The sequence below is a fragment of the Poeciliopsis prolifica genome, unplaced genomic scaffold (genome assembly GCF_027474105.1).
Source record: "Poeciliopsis prolifica strain line A6 unplaced genomic scaffold, Auburn_PproV2 SCAFFOLD053, whole genome shotgun sequence".
Taxonomy (NCBI): domain Eukaryota; kingdom Metazoa; phylum Chordata; class Actinopteri; order Cyprinodontiformes; family Poeciliidae; genus Poeciliopsis; species Poeciliopsis prolifica.
Window position 1 is genome coordinate 761,584 of NW_026562428.1, and position 20,014 is coordinate 781,597.

A 20,014-nucleotide genomic window follows, 5' to 3' on the forward strand; every position below is an offset into this window, starting at 1 on the left:
CAAAACGCAGCGGCCCACTGCTTTTAGAGAAAAAGAGAAGCAGATAAAGCCTTCAAATAAGACACATGATCTCCGTACACTGGTTGACTTATCCACATCAACGCTGAATTGAACATGCAAAATGGGAAAGACAAGAAAACAGCACCTTAAATATGACGGTGTGTTGATATTCATAAGCTACTTGACCAAACTTACTTCTATCACAGATAGTAGATGCAGTAAAGTATCAACTGCTGTTCATAACAGGAAAGATTTGGAACATTTGAAACAATCTCAGTTCTATCACTAACTGGCTGAATTGATCCAAAATATCAGTAAAAGAAATACTGATTCGACATTCGCATTGGATCGATACTAGTCTGGTAGAGATTTTATTTTCATTTTGTATTGAAATTTCTCAACTCCAAATAAGATTTTCTTCATTCTTTCATTCTTCATTCTTTCTTTCATTGCCCTTCATTTTGGGAAGAAAAAAAAATGAAGAGCTGCCGAAAAAACATACCTATACCAAAAGTAAGAGAGATTAGGGAGGTAAAAGAGAAATATGTACGAAATTTCAATGTTAAAATATATTTTCTACCCTTTAAGAAAAAAACGTCTGAATCTCCAGGTTCTCCAAACATCTTAAGTTTTGTTGTTCAGTTCAGGTGAGCTCCACCTGTGAGGTGGGAGGGGAAATCCCCTCTACAGGAGGACCGGTTGGCTGGGAGGAGGAGTTTCTCCCAACAGCTCAATAAAACTTTTCACTTCTCTCACTGTCATGTTAGAACCAGTCAGCTGCTTGTGTTGCACTGCTGATTCAGAGGGAGACTGAGCCATACAGGTAGGTTCACAATTATTCATTTAGTTTAGGAACAATTTCCTTAAGAAAAACACTTTAACCATAAAGTCATTTCATCTGTGTGCTTTTCAATTACCTTGTGTGCAAACAATTCAACCTTTTTGCATGTAAAATGATCTTGAGCGTCTCTTTTGACTATGGGGAAATACTTGGAACAGTTTTTATTGGAGTTTTATATTAGTTCTGCTTTGTTTCATGTAAATAAGCTTTTATGGATGTGCATTTATAAGATTTATCTCACTTTAAATGCGCAGCTGAGCTACTTGATCCTTCTGCAAACCAGGAAGTCGGCCCAGGTGTGTGTGCCAGAGGTTGTGTGACAGTTGTTCCTCATTTTTGATCTTGTGTTCATCGCCTCGGAGTTAACATTCAGTGCTTGGTGTTGCCTTCCAGGTGTGGGACCAGTGGGAAACAAGAAGCACTGCTTCTTCTTTTTTTTTTTTAGACGACCTCAATAAAACTGCCAGCATGTTGGATCATGGAGGAAGTGCGTTGATGGCAGGTCAGGTTCTGTCAGCCTCCTTCAAATTCAGCCCCAACACTGAAGGTGCGTTTGTAGAAGCTCTTATAGGAACTTCATGTTAAATCAAAATGTATATTATATGTATTTTTAATGCCTTCTGTTATTATTTTTGAAGTTGATATGATAAAACTCTGCAAATATTTTATTATATTTATATTTTTGCAGGTAAATTGTTTTGCCTCATGTTTAATGTGGTTTATGTATTTGTTTTTTTTCTTTTGTCCAAATTCCCAAACTTGTAAGAGCTCACATAGCAAATAGCACGCTTGTATAGGTTTTGCCTAATGCCCCCAACAGAGGTGTCCAAAATACATTCATGGCCCCCGGGCTGATTTTGGCCCCTGGGTAGAGGTGGAAATTAGCACCTGCCACTGGCCAAACACGGGTAAAAGTATGAAGTGGCGTGTAAATTGAAGTAACACCTTATCTACCAAACATATAATTTGTTCAGTTAGACGTATATTAAGCACATCAAAAGACAGAGTCGACGCCATTTTGAGAAGTTTTGTTCTCTTGTGCGCCAGTGTTACTCATTAAAATTACAGTCAAGTGACCGTTTGGTCAAATTAGCCAAAGGTCCTAGTTAAGCTTTTAAGGGTCAGACAGAAGTCAGTAATTAACTCATGTAATCATTACTCAAGCTGTTTGGGAGGAAAAGTTCAGGACAGAAATTGTTGCATATGTTGACTGTATGATTATCATTTGAGACGTGACATCAGCCAGTGTGACAAAAGGTATCATTTTAATTATTAATGTTGAATTATAACAGTAGTCTTAAATCCTTGAGAAAAATAGTATGAAGTAAAAGTTTCAACATCCAGTGTTTAACTGTTATACCTTATGTGTCGTTTTTCAGGTTGCATGATATTTGATGCTAAACCACAAGCATCCCTGCAGCATCTGCACAGGACGACCACTGTAAAGGAGCTGCTAATGATGAGACGGCAGGTTAGTTGCATGACTTCATTATGCAGCTTTACTTGAGCTATAAGGAAATATTGAAGTTGCTAATGTATGAGGAAGAACAGCTGAAGGAAGTAGGAACAGAAAACAATTTCTGCAGATAGTTATGCAGATTTAAAGGGTGTGTTCATACTTTCTATTCCCACAGGATCGCGTCTTTTATGAGTTCATGACATCTTAGGTCTGGTTTTCTTTCAGCAATGGAACTCGGAGCAGAAATGGAACTCGGAGCAGAAATGGAACTCAGAGCCTAAATTAAAGTCTCCCAAATACGAACCCATCGGCGCAGACATGAGTCCTCAAATGGCGACCTCTCCGACATCTCTCCACCTGAACCCTGCCGCCTGCTTCGTCCCAGCCCTCCCGGAGAATGCCGTCATGGGGCTGCAGGAAACGCCGCAGCCTGTGCAGCCTCCCGCTCAGGAGCACGACGTCCCGGCCTCTGGAGGGAAGATGACTCTGTTTCACTGGCAGATACAACAAGAAGCCAAGAAGGCTGAAGGTCTGTCTCCAGAGCAGCTCTGCATGCAGGACTCGGATGGTGACACGTACGTACAAATTAGCACTAAAACAAGTTAATAAAACAATCTTATGCTGCCACAATTCATAACCAGGAACAAGAATATGGATCTAGTCCAAGTCCTTATCAGTCTGTCACTTGCGTAGAAGGGCATAGTGCTTTGAGCTTGTCTCCCGACACGCCTAAATAAATCAAACAAGAAACAGCGACGGATGGCATCAGTGGGCCTGGATGGCTGCCTTGTGGAACGCCAAACCTAACTTCCGTGTGGCTGGGACCGTCCCTTGAAATTGTACAGATTCTTTAATTGAAGCATTGCTGCAGAACATATCATAAACTGAAAGACGTTTGTTCAGATGAAATCCCAGGTTGATTTAATCAAAGTTAGGTGAAGCTGAAAAGACACATTTTTGAATCTCCTATCAAAGATGAAACTCTCAACTTTTGATAAACTCTCAACTGTTTGCGGTGTAGATTTCTTCACATAGCGGTGGCTCAAGGCAGGCGAGCCCTCTCTTACGTCCTCGCTGCGAAAATGGCTCGGTTCGGCTCCCTGGACGTGAAAGAACACAACGGGCAGGTACGGCCGCCGTCACGACCTCGTCTGTTCAGGTTCATGTCAAACGAAGCAGGACTGATGTTGTGTTTTCAGACGGCTCTCCAGATCGCGGTGGCCACCAATCAGCACCTGATCATTTCTGACCTTCTAAGTCACGGAGCGCAGATCAACGTCAGGGACCTGTGGGGGCGCTCTCCTCTGCATGTGTGTGCAGAGAAAGGCCACTACCTCAGCCTCCAGGTAATTCTTTAGTAACTCAATCAGTTGAATAAACTGATAACTGCATTGCTTTTTAAAGAAAAAGAAATTTCGGCTAATTCCACTTGCTAAAACGTTCCATAAGTAAACTTGGAGATTTGATGCAATAATCAGAAGGTATTTGCTCCACCTACATCTGCGATTTTGTTTTGGCTCGACTGGGTCAGGGTGGAACCTTCGTGCCAAAATGGAACCCATCGCTGTGCGATCGAATAAACCAGGAAATGAGAGCACAATAAACAGAGACCTGCTTGCTTTGGCTGCTGTCTCATCATGCAAATCTGAGCTGTTTACCTCTGATGACACCTGAACACCTCACGAGAGGTTGCCATGACAGCGGGGTTATGTTGAAATAACTGTTTTTAATGGATGTCTCTTCATGAAACGTTTTTTTTTTCCTCGACCTAAGTGATAAAAAGCCTTATTAACTTCATAAATAAAAGCTGAAGGTTTTACAGCTAGTTAGATAAACATTCAGTTCAGGTCATGACCTGATTTTACAGGTCAAAGTTCATGCAAATAGGCGTAACGAGTTTTAACGGTCCAAGTTAATGATCTCTGGATTGAAACGCGTTTTAGGAAATTTAGATCCCAAAGTGATCAGCCGATGATTCCAATTAAAACTGCAAATATTAAAAGTGTAGCGTGAGATGGATTCGTCTTTCATGGCGTTCAGACTTCCTGGTGAGAGTGGAACATGTTCAGGATACGTCCGTCCACAGATGACTGGGCTATAAACGGCCTAAACAAAGCAACAAACAGATCTGTCGTCAGATCTGTTTGTGCAACACCTGATTTAGATCTGCATGAAACTGCTACGAGGAAACCCGGCTTGAGTGGAAAATGCAAAACCGTCCCCTGCAGCTCTTTGTTAATGTCTAACTGAACTCTGTGAATAAATGACCTTTGAGTGCTGATGTGGAAAAAAAAAATCCTGATCAACTTCCTCTCCGCAGAGCATCTGCAAAACCCTGGCAGGGCGCGGCCCATCGGTCGATGTTGAAATGTTCAACTATGACGGTGAGAATCTTGATCCGGTGCATATTTTCTTGGAGGTATTGTGAAATATGACTGGATCTGTCGTGACTCGAAGGTTTGACTCCGCTTCACGCTGCGGTTCTGGCTCACAACGCCGTCGTCAAGGAAGTGAGGCACCTGGAAAACCCTTGTCCATTCATGATCTCAGAACTGGCCCTGAGGAGGCGGAGGTATGTGGAGTGTGTCAGGGCTTTGATGCACATGGGCGCCTCCTACGGGACAAAAGTAAGTATTGCAGATGTTTTTTTGTCACCTAAATTTTAATGTCTGCTGAGTCGTCATCGTGTCACTGTTGAGAAATCCGTTGGCTCTTCTTTGTGTCGCGCACTTGTTCTGAAATCGAAGAGTTGAAAGTGATCTTCATTGGGACTTTGACTAGGACGCGTGAATCTTTAAGTGATTCAGAGGCCAGCTTCCTGACTCATGGCCCTGCTGCACAACACAAGTGCGCATCAGCTTTTTGGGCACAAAAACAGAATTTATGGTTTATAACAGTTGTTACAATCTAAAACGAGTGATGACAAACAAAAACAAAACAGAAGAATTCGCAGAATCACAAAGATCGCAGAACTCGACTGTAATGATGTAGAAACAGCTAAATCTGCTTTCTTTATGCCTGAAGGATCTGAAAAGTGGAAGGACTTGCCTTCACATGGCTGCCGAGGAGGCGAATATTGAGCTGCTCCACCTTTTTCTTGAACAGCCAATGTCTCTCGCTGCTGTAAACGTGAAGGTAAGCACAAAATGAAGGGACACAAAGTCCTACAAGCACCAGTCATGAAATGACGCCTTTTCTCCTTCGTGTCAGACGTTCAGCGGAAACTCGGCCCTGCACATCGTCAGCTCGCTGCAAAATTACAGAAACCAGGTGGAGGCCGTGAAGCTGCTGATGAGGAAGGGCGCCGATCCCGGGATGAGGAATTTCGAGAACGAGCTGCCATGTCAGCTGGTGCCTGAAGGATCCGTCGGTGAAAAGGTAAACGCCTGAGAGGATTTCAGTCACGCAACACAGACACCATTACAATATTCTGTCTCATTATTTTTGTAGAAACACCTTGTGTATGATCAAAACAGAGTCCTTACAGCGATGAGTTTTCTTGTGTTTTGCAGGTGCGGCAGATCCTCAAAGGGAAGTACGGTCAAGTTTAAGTAAAACTCCAGAACACTGTCAGTCAGACAGTCAGCTTTATGTATTGGAAATTTGCCCAGAAAAGGCAGATGATTGTTGTTTCAGTGAAACACTCCCATGCGTTCGTTACTATGTAATGTGTATATATTTTTTTGGAGGGGTCTGTCCTATGAAGTGGGTGAGCTAAAGTTCATCAATGGGTGTCTGAATGTTGGCTCCATTTATGGCGGTGAAACTTCTGCTGGAAATCAAAAGCATATTCAGCTCTTAGCTACAGATTCATTTTATTAGGAAAAATAAGGGAATAAAGTCATATTAGAAGAATTAAGCAATTTTGAGAACTCTTCCATGAAAAATCAAGAAACATTCCTGTTGAGCTATTGAAGTTATCCTTTTGAATTGGTTTTACAAATAAGGAAACATCAAATGGTTGGTAGAATCAATTGTTTCCCTTTCAGAGAAAGAACTAAAGGCTTTCTCTGAAACTGATAATTAAGCTTTTTTCCTATATATATATATATCCCTAACTATATGACTTAATTTAGAATAGAAAAATAAATCTTAAGTTTGGCCCTAGGATTAGTGTAGGATTTTGGTGGTTGGGAGTTTAATGTGATTTTTGTGATATTGGTGGAGGATTCATTTCATTATAAACTTTAGAATATTACCTGTACTTAACATTTATGGTTTTTGGTCAAATATGAATCAAGTCACTGGATGTGGGAAATATGGTGGGTTTTATTTTGCAGTTAATAAGTATTGATTTTGTATGGCTGTGAGGTGATGTAAAATGCAAATAAATTCTTTGTAAACTGTTAAACCTTTTTGTCCCCCCTGTGTTTCCATCCAGTTTTACCCAAAATAACAAGGCTCAAACAAAAACACTTGTTTTTAACAGTTTTTTAACATTGAAATGACATAAAAACTCATTGGGGGAGGGGAAAGCAGTAATCACAAACTGTCCAATGATTTTTAGAAGCATAATTAAATCACTGTCAAAATAAATATAGAAAATGATGCTGCACAAGAGCATCTCAAAGTCTCCTCAGCCAGCAAAGCTGAAGTCATTTCTTCTTCTTGTCCTGTGTGGTGGTGAACCACTGGTCCAGCAGCTTCTTGCTGTAGTAGATCTGCCAGGCGTGCACCTGCACAGAAATGACGATGACGAGGTACATCACGGACACGGCGGAGAAGCCAAAGATGAAGCGGTACGCCTTGCCGTGTCGGTACAGCTGCTGGGCCACAGGGAACATCTCCATGCCGCCGTAGATGAGCGGCGCCACGCAGAAGAGCCCGGCGGTGATCATGGAGATCACCAGGTAGCTGATGTTGTTCCGCGGCAACGCCAGGAAGCTGAAGACTGTGGGGACTATGCTCAGAAGATAGGGGTACTCCCACTGATACGGAGAGGCAACTACCTTGTGAGACACCAGACTCAGCTGGCTTACAGTTACCTGGAAACATCAGAACACAGTGAGACTCTGCTTGCTGCGAAATAAGACGTCCTCTAATGCGGGGGTGAGCAACTCCAGGTCTCGAGAGCTGGTCTCCTGCAACTTTCAGATATGTCTCTACTTCAACACACCTGAGTCAAATATTGAGGTCATTAGCAGAACTCTGGAGAACCTGACCGCACTTGGGAGGTGATTCAGCTGTTGGATTCAAGTGTGTTGGACCAGGGAGACATCTAAGAGTTGCAGGACACCAGAACTCGAGAACCAGGACTGCCCACCCCTGCTCTAATGTTTGTTCTCACCTGAGCAGCCATCAGCACCCAGATCAACACATGGACAATGTTCAGTTTACGGATTTCGGACTTCAAGGCAACACTGAATTGAAAAAGAAAAACGCATAGCTTAGAACAAACTAAGTTAGCTGTATAATAAATGAGATGGGGGAGGGAGGGCTGAAGAGACTGCCCAGACCTCATCTGGTAGTGGGAAGCAACACGCTCCCTGTGCTGGAAGTCACTGCCATCGGTACCAGACGCCCTGGGACCCGCTCGAGAAGCCATGGTGGACCTGCAGGTAAAACAGGAAATTAATGGACAACTAACCAAACCTCTGAGCTCCTGCCTTGAGCAATTTCCGGGAAATAACGTTTGAACAAATGCCTTATTCAAATAAACTCACCTGCAAAAAGTTAATGCAAATGAAACTTCCAACAGCCAAGTGAGCTTGCACTTAATGATAAGTGGCTTTTTTAGGGAAAAAGTAGCCTATACGATTTAGAAAAATTAAACAAATGAAGTAAAAAACCACAACGAAAGGATTTGACCTTTTATTTCTGAGCAATGAAATACACTTAAGAAACCACTTTGTGTAATATTTTCCAGTTCTCACTTCTAATGTGTAGCGTTAGCCACTTTAACTTGTTGCATGTGTCACGAACCCAGGCGTTTAACCTTTTAGTTTAATTTACATACAGCTGTGTTAGCTGCGTTAGCCGAGCAGCTGTTTCATTCACTTTTCGGTGTCAGCATGCTAAGTTAGCCTGTGTGCCTTTCCCATTTTACTCCTGAAATATTAAGTGCAACATCCTCAAAAGTGTTAAAAGGCGTTTCAGTCCAACTTTTCTCAAAAACATTATTGTTACACTAGTTCGAAATAAAGCGTCAGTGAAAGGAATGATGCTCTTGAAGCGACCGAGTCTTTGGCTAACGCGTTAGCCACCGAAGCTCAAACACCTGCCACGTATTCGTGCATATATATATATATATATATATATATACGTTCACAGTCCACCGTTACTGGCCCTTACCTTGTTATGCCTTGGTGTTTATATAAAGCATATATGTGTTTCAGGCGTAACAGTTAAGGTGCAGCTAACTGACCGCAAGGCTACATGGGATGTATGACGTTTCATGCCTTTGCGGATTCAGTCACACAGAAGGGTTCTAGTGCGCATGTTTACAAGTGTCGTCACTTCCGACATCCAAAATGCCGGAAGTGTTTACCAGTTTGCCATTCGTAATACAAAAAAGTACAACTGGAACGAAACAAATTATTGTAAATGTACAGTAAAGGTGTTTTTGCTTTCCTCATTGTCACATCTCAACCGTGCTTAGCTTGGGAATACCGAACGAGAAGTATTCCATTTGAGGAATATTTATGTATTGGGAATAGTTGATACACTTGAAGTCTACAAAGAGAATAATTGTGAACAAACATAACAGAGCGACTCCTAAAAGCTTTATTCTTTCGCCAACTCACAGTTCAGAGAAACACAAGACAATTCACATGTTTTGGAGGCGCTTTAAGCCTACAGAAACGTACAAAGAATTGTTATTCCAAAATGACACACATCATTTGAAGACATGAAGAAAAACTGGCAGGTTTTGCTTGAAAAATGTGTCTTTGAATAGATTATTTTTCGCCTTCCGCATTGTTTCGGTCACACTTTTGAAGTAAATTCATTTACACAAATGAAGCAAATTCAAGTAATCAGTAGTTGGGGGGAAATAAAATAAAATAAATTAAAGAAGTGCATAATCATCATTATGACAACAAGAAAAAAAAGAGTGCATGACATGTAGGAAAATTTGTCAACTTGTGGATGTAGATGCAGTTTGATGTCTTTATATAATACTGAACCAAACTAATATTTTACCAGCTGCATGTGCCAAGTTATATACAAAACATACAGACAACGGAAAATACATATGTCGACAGTATAATTGTGAATAAATGAATGACTTAATTAATATGTTATGTTCTTAATGTGCACAGAATACAGTAAAATCAATAAAGTGATGCTAACCAGTTATTTAGGTGAACAGGTTTACAGCAAATTATGTGCATATGACAACTAATAACTCAGGGTAGCATGTTGCTATCACCTCTTGCTAACATGTAAAAGTGAAACCAATGTTAATTGCACCAAAATATATTTAAATATTTTCTACTCCTGGCAACTGACACCAGGAAGCACTGAGTTTTCCTAAATATATTCCCTTATCTTAGCCTACAAACACTGAGTCTTGAGTACTTTTCCCTTTCAATGTATGACAATGGCCTACTACTTATTACATCAAGTACAGTAAGTATCCAGAAAATGTGGAATGGACATACTGACCAGCATAAAGTCCTGCTGCCTGGTCTGATGGAAGCTCTACATGAACAGTGTCTCCTTTTCTCAATGGGAGCACGGCGCTTCCTGAAGCCTGATCGAGCAAACCCTTTTTGTACTCGTCATAAGTGTACATTACTGGCTCACTGTTCTTCATCAGCGCCACCCAAACGTTGCCTCCCTTGCAGTGGACGTGGTAAGCGAAATAATAGATTCCTGGTATACTACATGTAAAAATACCATTTTGAGGATTGTAGTCCTGATTTCCGTTATGGAGAAGTTTGTCAAATGTGATTGGGGAACCTACTAGAGGGAATGGATTTGTCAGTTTTGCGGTGAATGAAGGAATCTGCTGCTTGATTCCATTAATTTCGACTCCATTGCCTGGCTTTTTGTGAGCTTGTCCATTGTAGGGGCCTGTGTGAGGGAGGAATTGAATAATGTCAGGAGATTCAGCAGGTATTCCAGGAGGACCTGGAGGACCAGGAGGGCCAGGTTGTCCAGGAAGTCCAGAAGGACCACTGGGACCAGGGTTTCCTTGAGGACCAATTTGACCAGGGGTACCTGGGGTCCCATTACCAGGATAACCAGGGTTACCTGTTGGTCCTGTTTCACCTTTTTGTCCTGGACGACCAGGAGGTCCAATTGGTCCCCCTGGTCCTGTAAGTCCAGGTATCCCCTGTGGGCCTGGTTGGCCCTTGTTTCCAGACTCTCCTCCCTCTCCTCTTGGTCCTTGTAATCCTGCAGTACCAGGGGCACCAGGTGAACCTCGAGCCCCAGGTTCTCCTTTTGGCCCTATTGGCCCTTGGAATCCTCTTTGGCCAGGTTGTCCACCCTCTCCTGGCCTACCTGGCTGTCCTGAAAGACCAGCAGGTCCAGTTTCACCCTTCATTCCAGGATTTCCTCTAGGGCCAAATGTGCCATCTTCTCCCTTCTGTCCTGGGAAGCCAAGACTACCAGGAGGCCCGGTGGGCCCTGGTGCCCCGGGTATTCCTGTCAAACCAATTAGACCAATAACTCCAGGTTGACCTACTTGACCTTTGTCACCTTTTGGGCCTGGTTGTCCTGGAAGACCAGCATGTCCCTTGTGGCCCTTAGGCCCTGGAAATCCGGTTTTGCCATAACCAGGCAAGCCTGGTGGTCCAATTAAACCAGGAAGGCCTGGTTCGCCTTTTCCTCCAGAGAACCCTGGTAACCCTCTAACACCATCGTTTCCTGGTTTTCCTATCCCTGGTATGCCTGGAAGTCCTGGTTGCCCTCTTTGACCTGGTGCTCCTACCAGCCCTGCTTCTCCAGGAGGACCTGGTTTTCCTGGAAATCCTGGTTGTCCAGGGACACCATTCAGACCAGGTTTGCCATTGCCAGGGAGGCCCACTTGCCCAGGTGGACCAGGTGGCCCACCAGGTCCATTCACACCTGGAAAACCAGGCAGACCAAGTCCTTTATCACCTTTTAGACCTTGAGGACCAGGAAACCCAGGTGGACCATTTTGGCCAGGTTCTCCTGGTTGCCCTGGCAGTCCTGGTAACCCCTGACCTCCTGATTTTGAAATTCCAGGGAGACCAGTGGGACCTGGGAGTCCAGGAGGCCCGGTAAGTCCTGTTGGCCCTTGACCACCAATTGGTCCAAGATCCCCTTTTGCTCCTGGCAATCCAGGGCCTCCAGGTTTTCCAGGCAATCCTGGCATTCCAGGTTTTCCATTTCCCCTGTATCCCTGAGCACCCGGGGGACCTGGCTTTCCTGGTGATCCAGGAATCCCCTGTCCTGGAAGCCCAGGGGGGCCTTGAGGACCTGGTGGGCCCACTGGTCCAGGGGGGCCTTCAATGCCTTGAGGTCCGTCTGTGAAACCTTTCCCCCCAGGAACAGGAGGAGGACCTTTAGATCCCCTTGGGAAAGTTTGTCCTGTGAATAAGTGAAAACAGACATACATGATCATGATTTAATAATCAAATACATAAACGAATGACTTCAATATTTTTTATCAAATATTAGTAGACCACTACAATTTATGTCATTGTTTGGATTATGGGTGTTTCTTGATTTTAATTCGGGGTTAGGTTAGCCTTGAGATGTGTGTGTGTGTGTGTGGTGTGTACACACACCAATTCACCAATAGAAAAATGGATGGATGAATAAATAACTGAGGTCCCAATACCAAACCTTGTGGAACGCCACACGCAACTTTACTAGGATTCTGATAAGTATATTGTTAAAAACGAATAAATGGAGTAATTTTTATTTTGTGTAAACATCACCTTTGCCTTTTGTCAACGGTCTCATTTTTCCAATTTGCAAAGGCAAGGGCAGTTGTGGAGCATCTTTTCCATACTGGGACAGTGACGGGATCCCTTTGCTGAAAGGTGAATGTGGCATCTCGTTCCCCAGGAACTGCTGCTGAGGAAAGTCATCGCTGTACTGCGGGATGGGCTGAGGCTGCTGCTGCGGCTGCTTTGGTCCATAATACGCTCCCCCGTCAACTGTGTTCATTACGTACGGCTGGAGTAGAAAGACAACACGGCAGAAGAAACGGAGAGGTACAGCCATCATTTTCTGTGGAAAAGGAGGAAGAAAAAATAGGTCTTTTTTTTTGCCACAAATAACAACAAATTCTATTTTGTAAAAAAATTTACTATAACATGCAGCAGAAGTTATTGGCGCCACAAGTGTCAAACAAGAAGAAAGTCTCTATTTTACCAGGATGTGAATTCCCCTTTTTCCTTGTGTACCTCAAGGATTGGGACAATGTGTACACATATAAAATAATCTAATTAGTGCTGTGAATTGGTGAATATAATCTTTAATCATTTAAACATGTAAAAAAAATTTTTTCTAATAATATTATCTTGTATATTGGTAGCAGTTTGCATGGAGGACTGATCTTGTCAAAATTTGGAATAACAGTAGAAATAAATAAATAGTTCAATTAATTTTGCATCCAAGAAATAAAAACAAAAATAAATTTGACCAATTTATTTGATAATATATCGTCACATAGATTATTTCAACATAATCAATTTAACATTATCACTGGGACTAAATTTTCCATTTTGTCTCAGCTAGTTTTCTTTTTATATTTTGTATGTACTTCTTTTTTATTATTATACTCAGTTTTTATATTTTCTCTTACATGATCTCAGTTAACATCAACCTTAAGTGAGTACATATTTTTACATAAGGTAGGTAGATATTTCAATGAAACTAATGTCAGGACCTAGAAATGTAAACATTTTCTGTATTATGGATATTGAGGACATTTGTGTTTGGTCAATGGTTTTCATTGCTGTGACAATGGTGGAATTGTTCCAACTGTTTTACAGTATATTGGCATTATTTTCACAGGTCTTTCTGCATTATAAAGTCAATTTACAGGCAGAATTTCCAGACTTTGTGGCAGATATTTTAAAATCCTGCGTTTCAAAACAACCATGAAATATGTTCTATGCAACTAAACAGACATGAAGTTATCACTCTGACTGTTATTTGGTTATTCATAGCATGTCAGTTTCCAATAGAATGACATAACATTCTCCACAAAGTTGGTGTATGACTATTACAATTTCTTGGCCCAATTTAAACTATATGGAATGACAATCTTTCCATTTCCTCGGTATCAGGGTCATTTACAGCTATTCAATGATACAGACACAAAAACTGAGCCAAATTCGACTCAAAACAAAAGTTTAACTTACACAAAACGGTGGAAGCAGCTCTGAGTTTAGTCTGCCCTTCAGAGCTGCTCTTTAGAAATACAGACATGGTGAAACAGCTGCTATAAACTCATTGCATCTCTGAATAGTGCTGTTATATCTTATATGCATATCATCTATTGGTGGCAAAAGCAAAAACAAAAAATTAACTAGCATACTCTGGATTTTAGATGGAGTACATGCACACATATTTATGACATGCTTTGATTAAACTAATTTATCTTCGGTGTAATTCCAGTACCGAAATGTTAACTTTATACCATTCTCTTATCTGAGAATGTGAACCTGTACTGGGCTGATTCTGCCTTCAAATCATTTTTATAATGCTCAGGTATAAGATTCATAACTTTTAACTTGGAAGTCTGAAACGGGAAGCACAGTCTGTGTGCTACACTCAAGAGGGAGATTCATTCCATGCATCAAAGAGTGATGTCATCATTGCTGATGTCATTGTTACCATTGAAGCTGGACATTCTAATGAAGCATTCACATCAAACACGTTTTGAGCGTCGGTCAAATCTGGTTTATATGCAAAGTCTATGTGGAGTGTTAGGGTTCTGAATGGTTAGGGTTAGGGAAAATGTGTGGGTTAGGCAAAATCACAGCCATCTGATGCTAACTTGTAGCATCAGATATGCTGGGTTCCAATTGACGGGCACACTTTGGCAGAACCTGTTTAAATTTCTTCTGAAATGTTCTAGTTATTATTGATGTTGTTAATGCCCGGGGATATCCTACTTTTTGAAAAAAAGTGATTTTATTTTTCAGTATCTGTGAGGTACTTTCGTCATACTGAAAAGAAATGTACATTTGAAAAACATCATTGTGTAAAAAGGACAAAACCTTTGTGTTCAACTCCTATGATCATATAACATATGATGTTATATTAAACTTGCAGCAGAGGGCGCCAAAGTCCATTTTTGGAATTGTTTTATTTATTTCTAACAGAGAATGATAACTGTATTTGTTAGAATACTTAATTATTCAAACAAATAAGGCCAGATTTGTGCCATTATTTCCACAATCCACAGCCACGTTCATCACAAGCTGCTTTTCTCTTCTCTCTTTTCTCTCTTCATAGTTCACTTTTCAAATACAAAGTAGTTCCATCACTTGAAATTCAATGTTGATTTCCTCTCATTCCACTTTCCTTCATGTCTGTATTCAGTTTCTTTGTATTAAGAGCTTCTGGACCATATATTCAGTTCAAGAGTTTAAAAAGTGAAAGTCAGTAAAAAAAGTATATAGGAAAATCAGGCAGTTTCATCCATCTTCCTTACAGTTTCTCTTTTTCTCTTGGAGCGTTCAGAACCACAAGTCACCAAACGTCTAGCTACGATTTTCATCCCAGGTTCCCCGCCCCCTCCCAAAAAACTTAAATCATTTGGGGAAAAAAATGTTCCTCTTAGCCCTCAAATACTGTCAAAACAGAGTATCTGATGTCTGTGGATCGCAGTTAATAGCAGCTTTGAGTTTTGCACACTCCAGTTTGAACATTAGAGTTTATTTCTCATGACATGTTCCACTTTCTCACACAGCAGGAAGGAAACGACATCTCAGGCGCGTCTGCATTTCTGAGCCTTCAGTTTGACCATCAGATTTTTTTTTTTTTTGCAGGGTGGTTTTGCCACATTCCTCATTTTTTCAGCTATTTTTCATATTTGCACTGACTCATAAGTGGAAAAACCCTTCCAGTGGATGAATATTTTTGTAAGCAATGAAAGTGTTTTGGCCAATAACCAGATCTTATAATGTATCCTATGCTAAAACCACAGACTCCACTGGGGAATTTGGTGCATTTAAACCTTTCCTCAGCTTTGTGAATACGAGTCAAAACGGCTAATGCCTGAAGATGTACTAAATATGGAGCTCATTACTGGAGATTTTGAATGTTTTGAATAAAAACTACAAAAAAAAAAAATAAAATAAATAAATAAAATTTTTGATTTTGTTTTGTAAATTTTCACACCACAGAAGCTTCTTGAAACTGTTTTGGAAAACAAGCTGATAAAACAGACCACAAGATTTTTGCATGAAAATCTAAATAAATAAATGTTAAAACTGTTATTATTATATTGGTTTAGCAGTGGTGAGATTAATTCTGCCGTTTCCATTTCGAGCAAGAGCAGTTACCTCATGTTGTCTGTGGTTAGGGTAAATTTATACCATCATCTTGTAGTATGATGATACTACAAGAATTTTATGGCCACTCACACCTACAAAACACTGAACACATCTGTAAGCACAGACTTTAGCTTGACAGCAATCTGCTTTTTGCAACTTTGTGACCAAGTCACACTGATGTTGCATTCCTATTTCAGTCCAGTCATCAAGAGTTTTCGTCCAGCAAGGCCCGATCGGTGTTTCCTCCAACCATTTGGTGATAATATGAGGACCTACTTCTACTTAACTTTGGAAAGAAAACATCTGGCTATGGTTATCTAAACTGAGGGGGGGGCATAAGGAAAAATGATCTTTGCGTTTTTGTTTCTCATTTGGGGAGGCTATGTTGCATGAATCACATCTTTTCCAATCTAATCGTAACCAAACCACAAATTCCCTGAAAAGATTTCCCACATTTCAATCTGAGGGCATCAGCAATGCAGCTTCAGAATATGAATATGAAAATATTGTTGGCTTCACCAGCTTTTCCACGTCATGACCCCTAAAGGAGCTTTGTTCGCACAAAGACAATGTTACAAAACATTGCTCCAGCGAACGACGGTTGCCATTCTGCCGCAGGGCTATAAATAAAATGATGAATAAATAAAATTTATTGGCTACTTTCTTTAAATTGAGCTTTCCCCCCCTTCAGCTTCCCTCAAGCTTTCTGAGGGTCTGCTAGCGCCCTCTGGTGATCTCCACATTGAACAGCACGAGTTGTGGAGGGTCAAAATGACCAAGAAAGAAAAGAAAGTAGGACAGAAAAGAGGATGATTTAGAGCTCGAATGAGGCAGACACTAAAAAGTAATGGTCAGGTTGTTAAACGTTACCTTGAATTTGAGTGATTTCACTTTACATGCATGCCTCAACTCCTTCGCTCAGGAGCACAATGTACATATTCAAGTTTGTATCGTCTTGAATGAAGCCTTTTATGAGTAATCGCAAAATTCATGACTGAAAAAAATTCAGTCTGTTACAAGATCCAACTATAAAAGCTGTCACTAAAAGCTAAAATATGATTCTCCCTCTTCCTTCTCTCCAGGTTGTTTTGCAGTTGAATAAGAGTTTATAAAAGTTATAACTCTGTCTAGTTAGGGTTTGGAGAAAACGTTGCCATAAATCTGCAACTGTATGTGCAGCTGAAGTAGCGGTGAATAAAAGTGGACCTGCAGTGAAAGTGCAGCCATGAAGTCTGCAGGTCATTTTGTTGTTTGGGGAGATGTTTGGAACAATCTGCATGGTGGTGAACACACAACCTCTCCGAGGTTTGCAAATACTTTCTGTTGGGGAGGTGAAAAACCCGAGAGGAAACCAGACTTTAACTTTGTTGAAGAACCTTTAGGATTTGCATATGACATCAATTTAGACAAGTTTCATTCTTGAGAAATGGTGATGAGATCTGGTAACTGCTGACCATGCACATTTGAAACACTGCCCTCAGGTTTGAAGTTAAAGAAAAAAGACGGGTTTCTTGAGTTTAGACACTTTGAGGGTGTTTAAGTGAGCGTCACGGTGAACGCAATTACGCACTGCTTGTGAAAGTAAGTCCATTCACGTGGTGACACACTACCAAACATGATGTGTTAGAAAAATAAAAATATAATGATATGCAGAGCCCAGCTGGGCAGCCTCACAGGTTTCCCTGATCCTGCCAGAGCCCTAAATGGTGACCCCGTTTTAAAACTTCAAAAGTATATATTCAAATGTACCTCTCGAGCACAATAACTGCACTAATAGGGTTAGAGTTAGAGTTAGGGTTTGCTCATTTATAAAATAAAAATAAAAATTTTTTCCTAATCCCGTCACACAGCTTTTCGTCTGCATCCGGTGGTCGCTCCGCTGACTGTTTGGACTCGCATGTACGGCTGTAAGTAACTGAGCAGCAGCGTCTAATAAGAAGCTGGAAAGCTGGAGCTCGTGTGATGCCAGAACCCAGACTGCAGACGGCGGAATGCAACCAGCTTCAGGCAGTGCGATGCGCCTCAGAAACGCGCAGTACCTGTGACCCACACTGAAACGGATTCCTGACAGGAAACCGAACAAATGTCCTTCAAGTTCCCCCCAAAATCCAGTGTTTCCTTTCAATGGCAGGGTTTTTCCGGATTCTAAGAATCGAGTTTGATAGGCAGTTGTTAAAAGACTTTTCATTCGCAACTCCAAATGGCACAAAAACATCTGCCGCTAAACAACATAGAGTATCACCAAAAAGCACAGAGTTAACCCGGTGACACATGGTGGCGGCTTGAGATAGAACACAGGATTTATGTGAGAACATCAACAGATTAAAGTCGGTGTTGACCCAAAACATTTAGGTGTCTGGTAGAGAGCTGAGGATGAAAAGGGATTTTATTATTATTTTTCTTTTTTTTACAGATTCGTGCTCTCTTCCAAAAAGGAAACAGAGCGATGTAATAGGATTGAGTTTAGAGCTCTGGAACAAATGTTCTCCACTTAGTCTCAGAAAAAAAAGACAAGGAAAAAAGTATCTTAAGAAACAAAATGTTACCGAAGTAGAAGAAAAACTCGTTATTTGTGAGTCCTACAAGATCTCCAACAGTTTATGAAATATAAGAGTTTTTTTTTTCCTTTTTTGGCTTGGTGAAAACCCGAAAAAACATTTCTTACAATCCAGAGCTTTCAGGTTTTATGTTCCATTAAAGAGCTGTTAAGAAACTAATACTGTACATTCTGTGAAGCTTGTTATAGTAAAGCATGTTCTTCAGCTGGAACCGAAGAAATTCTTCACTATCCATAAGAGTATAAAGCCCAAACCCGATGTTTTAACAGCAAAGGGAAAAGAAGCAGAATTCAGGCCCCATTTGCTAAATTCCACAGATCCTGTTTTATCACTTAAAAAGCAAAAAGAATTCAGCTCACAACTGAAATTGTTTTCCTCTAATCTGCCCTGAAAATTCAATTCCTCTTCACGCTGCTAAAAACCAGAAACCCGTCGACATTTTTCCAGCGGTGCTGCTGACAGATGTGCGGAGCAACAATCCCAACATGTTGAGCCATAACTTGTGCTCAATCCTGTCAAGATGCTGCACAGCTCATTTATTTTAACAAGCACAACCCAGAGTTATTCTTCCCAGGTGGATCTCCTGGATTTTCACTCCTTTTTCTCTCTGCATGAAGAAATATGTCATATATGATATGCAAAAGCTTCCACAACAAACCGTTTCCTCTTTGATTCCAGAACTGCGTTTTAAAGTCATGAAAAATCTATTAAAAAACAACAACCTGAATCAAACATTCGAGTGAACGCATCCGCGATGGACAATCCCATCCGTGAGTGGAAGTGGTGACAGATGACCTTACCTTCGACCGTGGCTGCAGCGGCGGCGTTGGGAGTATCGCCGAGCTCCGAGGAGTTCGCTTTCCAGCAGCTCGGGTGAAAATCTTTGGCTTTTATCTCCAGGTGGGTGGGTCAGAACCCGCGGAGAGACTAGAAGCACTGGATCTGTCCATGCAAGAGTAAAGTGAGGGGAAAACAAGAGAAAACCGCCAGTGGAACATTATGTTTGCAGCAGTGAAGGAGAGCGAAGAGGAGGAGGAGGGGGAAGAAAAAAGAAGAAAAAAGAAAAAGAAAAAGGGAAACCCAACCAGCTGCACCAACTATATATCACGATGAGGAGGAAGATATTCGTTTGACTTGGACCTCTGTGTGCATTCTTCACATGCAGAAAGATTTAAAGGCAGGGTTTGACTTTGGTTAGCCGGCGTTTGCTGAGGTCAAATTCAAGCTGGGAAGGGAGGCTTTTGCGGCTTTTACAGTACATCCATAAGACTTCATAAAACCATCCCACTCTATAAAAAACACCTCAGCCGGGTCAAATTAAATATTTTCTGAAAAAACATATGAGACCACCAGTTACAGTTTAGATTAGTCCCTGCTTTTGGCATCTATAGGTACCACAGCCTAAATCTAGGAATCTTTGAGACTCCTAAAAACCGCTGCACAAGCTAACATCCACATCCATCTCTTTATTTCTGCATATCTGTATGCTAGCGGTTATTATTAAACCAAGATGTCTGCAAAATCAAAAAAATATGAATGCATAAAAATGTCTTTAAGGCTCAATATAAATAAAGAAAATTTTGTCTTTTTTTTTTTTTTTAAAACAGAATAAATTGCATGCATGAACTACATTCAAATTAGTTTTTGGATGAACTGTCTCTTTAAATGAACAAAGAAATGGAACCATGCGCAACTTAAGAAAATCAGGAGTTTCTTCAGATTTCAT

General features: G+C 41.1%; 3 protein-coding genes across 4 annotated transcripts; 1 reads left to right on the forward strand and 2 right to left on the reverse strand.

Annotated features, from left to right (window-relative positions):
- Nucleotides 1-762: 762 nt before the first annotated feature.
- nfkbiz (nuclear factor of kappa light polypeptide gene enhancer in B-cells inhibitor, zeta) lies at nt 763-6,651 on the forward strand. 2 transcript variants are annotated; one of them, XM_055059256.1, is made up of 12 exons: nt 763-823; nt 1,096-1,137; nt 1,235-1,388; nt 2,221-2,312; nt 2,526-2,875; nt 3,322-3,427; nt 3,500-3,646; nt 4,621-4,684; nt 4,758-4,927; nt 5,325-5,435; nt 5,511-5,678; nt 5,813-6,651. In XM_055059256.1, the coding sequence occupies exons 3-12, from the start codon at nt 1,310-1,312 to the stop codon at nt 5,849-5,851; spliced, it is 1,326 nt and encodes a 441-aa protein (XP_054915231.1). In that variant the 5' UTR covers nt 763-823; nt 1,096-1,137; nt 1,235-1,309; the 3' UTR covers nt 5,852-6,651. The 2 variants fall into 2 exon arrangements, with proteins under 2 accessions (XP_054915231.1, XP_054915230.1); XM_055059255.1 differs by having other exon boundaries at nt 3,322-3,646.
- A 65-nt stretch (nt 6,652-6,716) lies between these two features.
- Nucleotides 6,717-8,703, reverse strand: jagn1b (jagunal homolog 1b). Its single transcript, XM_055059257.1, has 4 exons — nt 8,592-8,703; nt 7,757-7,852; nt 7,588-7,660; nt 6,717-7,285 (listed from the first exon to the last, which is right to left on the reverse strand). Exons 2-4 carry the CDS (start codon nt 7,843-7,845, stop codon nt 6,896-6,898), a joined length of 552 nt encoding a protein of 183 aa, XP_054915232.1. The 5' UTR covers nt 7,846-7,852; nt 8,592-8,703; the 3' UTR covers nt 6,717-6,895.
- A 306-nt stretch (nt 8,704-9,009) lies between these two features.
- LOC129378781 (collagen alpha-1(VIII) chain-like) lies at nt 9,010-19,309 on the reverse strand. Its single transcript, XM_055059283.1, has 3 exons — nt 19,089-19,309; nt 12,155-12,449; nt 9,010-11,801 (listed from the first exon to the last, which is right to left on the reverse strand). Exons 2-3 carry the CDS (start codon nt 12,444-12,446, stop codon nt 9,856-9,858), a joined length of 2,238 nt encoding a protein of 745 aa, XP_054915258.1. The 5' UTR covers nt 12,447-12,449; nt 19,089-19,309; the 3' UTR covers nt 9,010-9,855.
- Nucleotides 19,310-20,014: the final 705 nt, after the last annotated feature.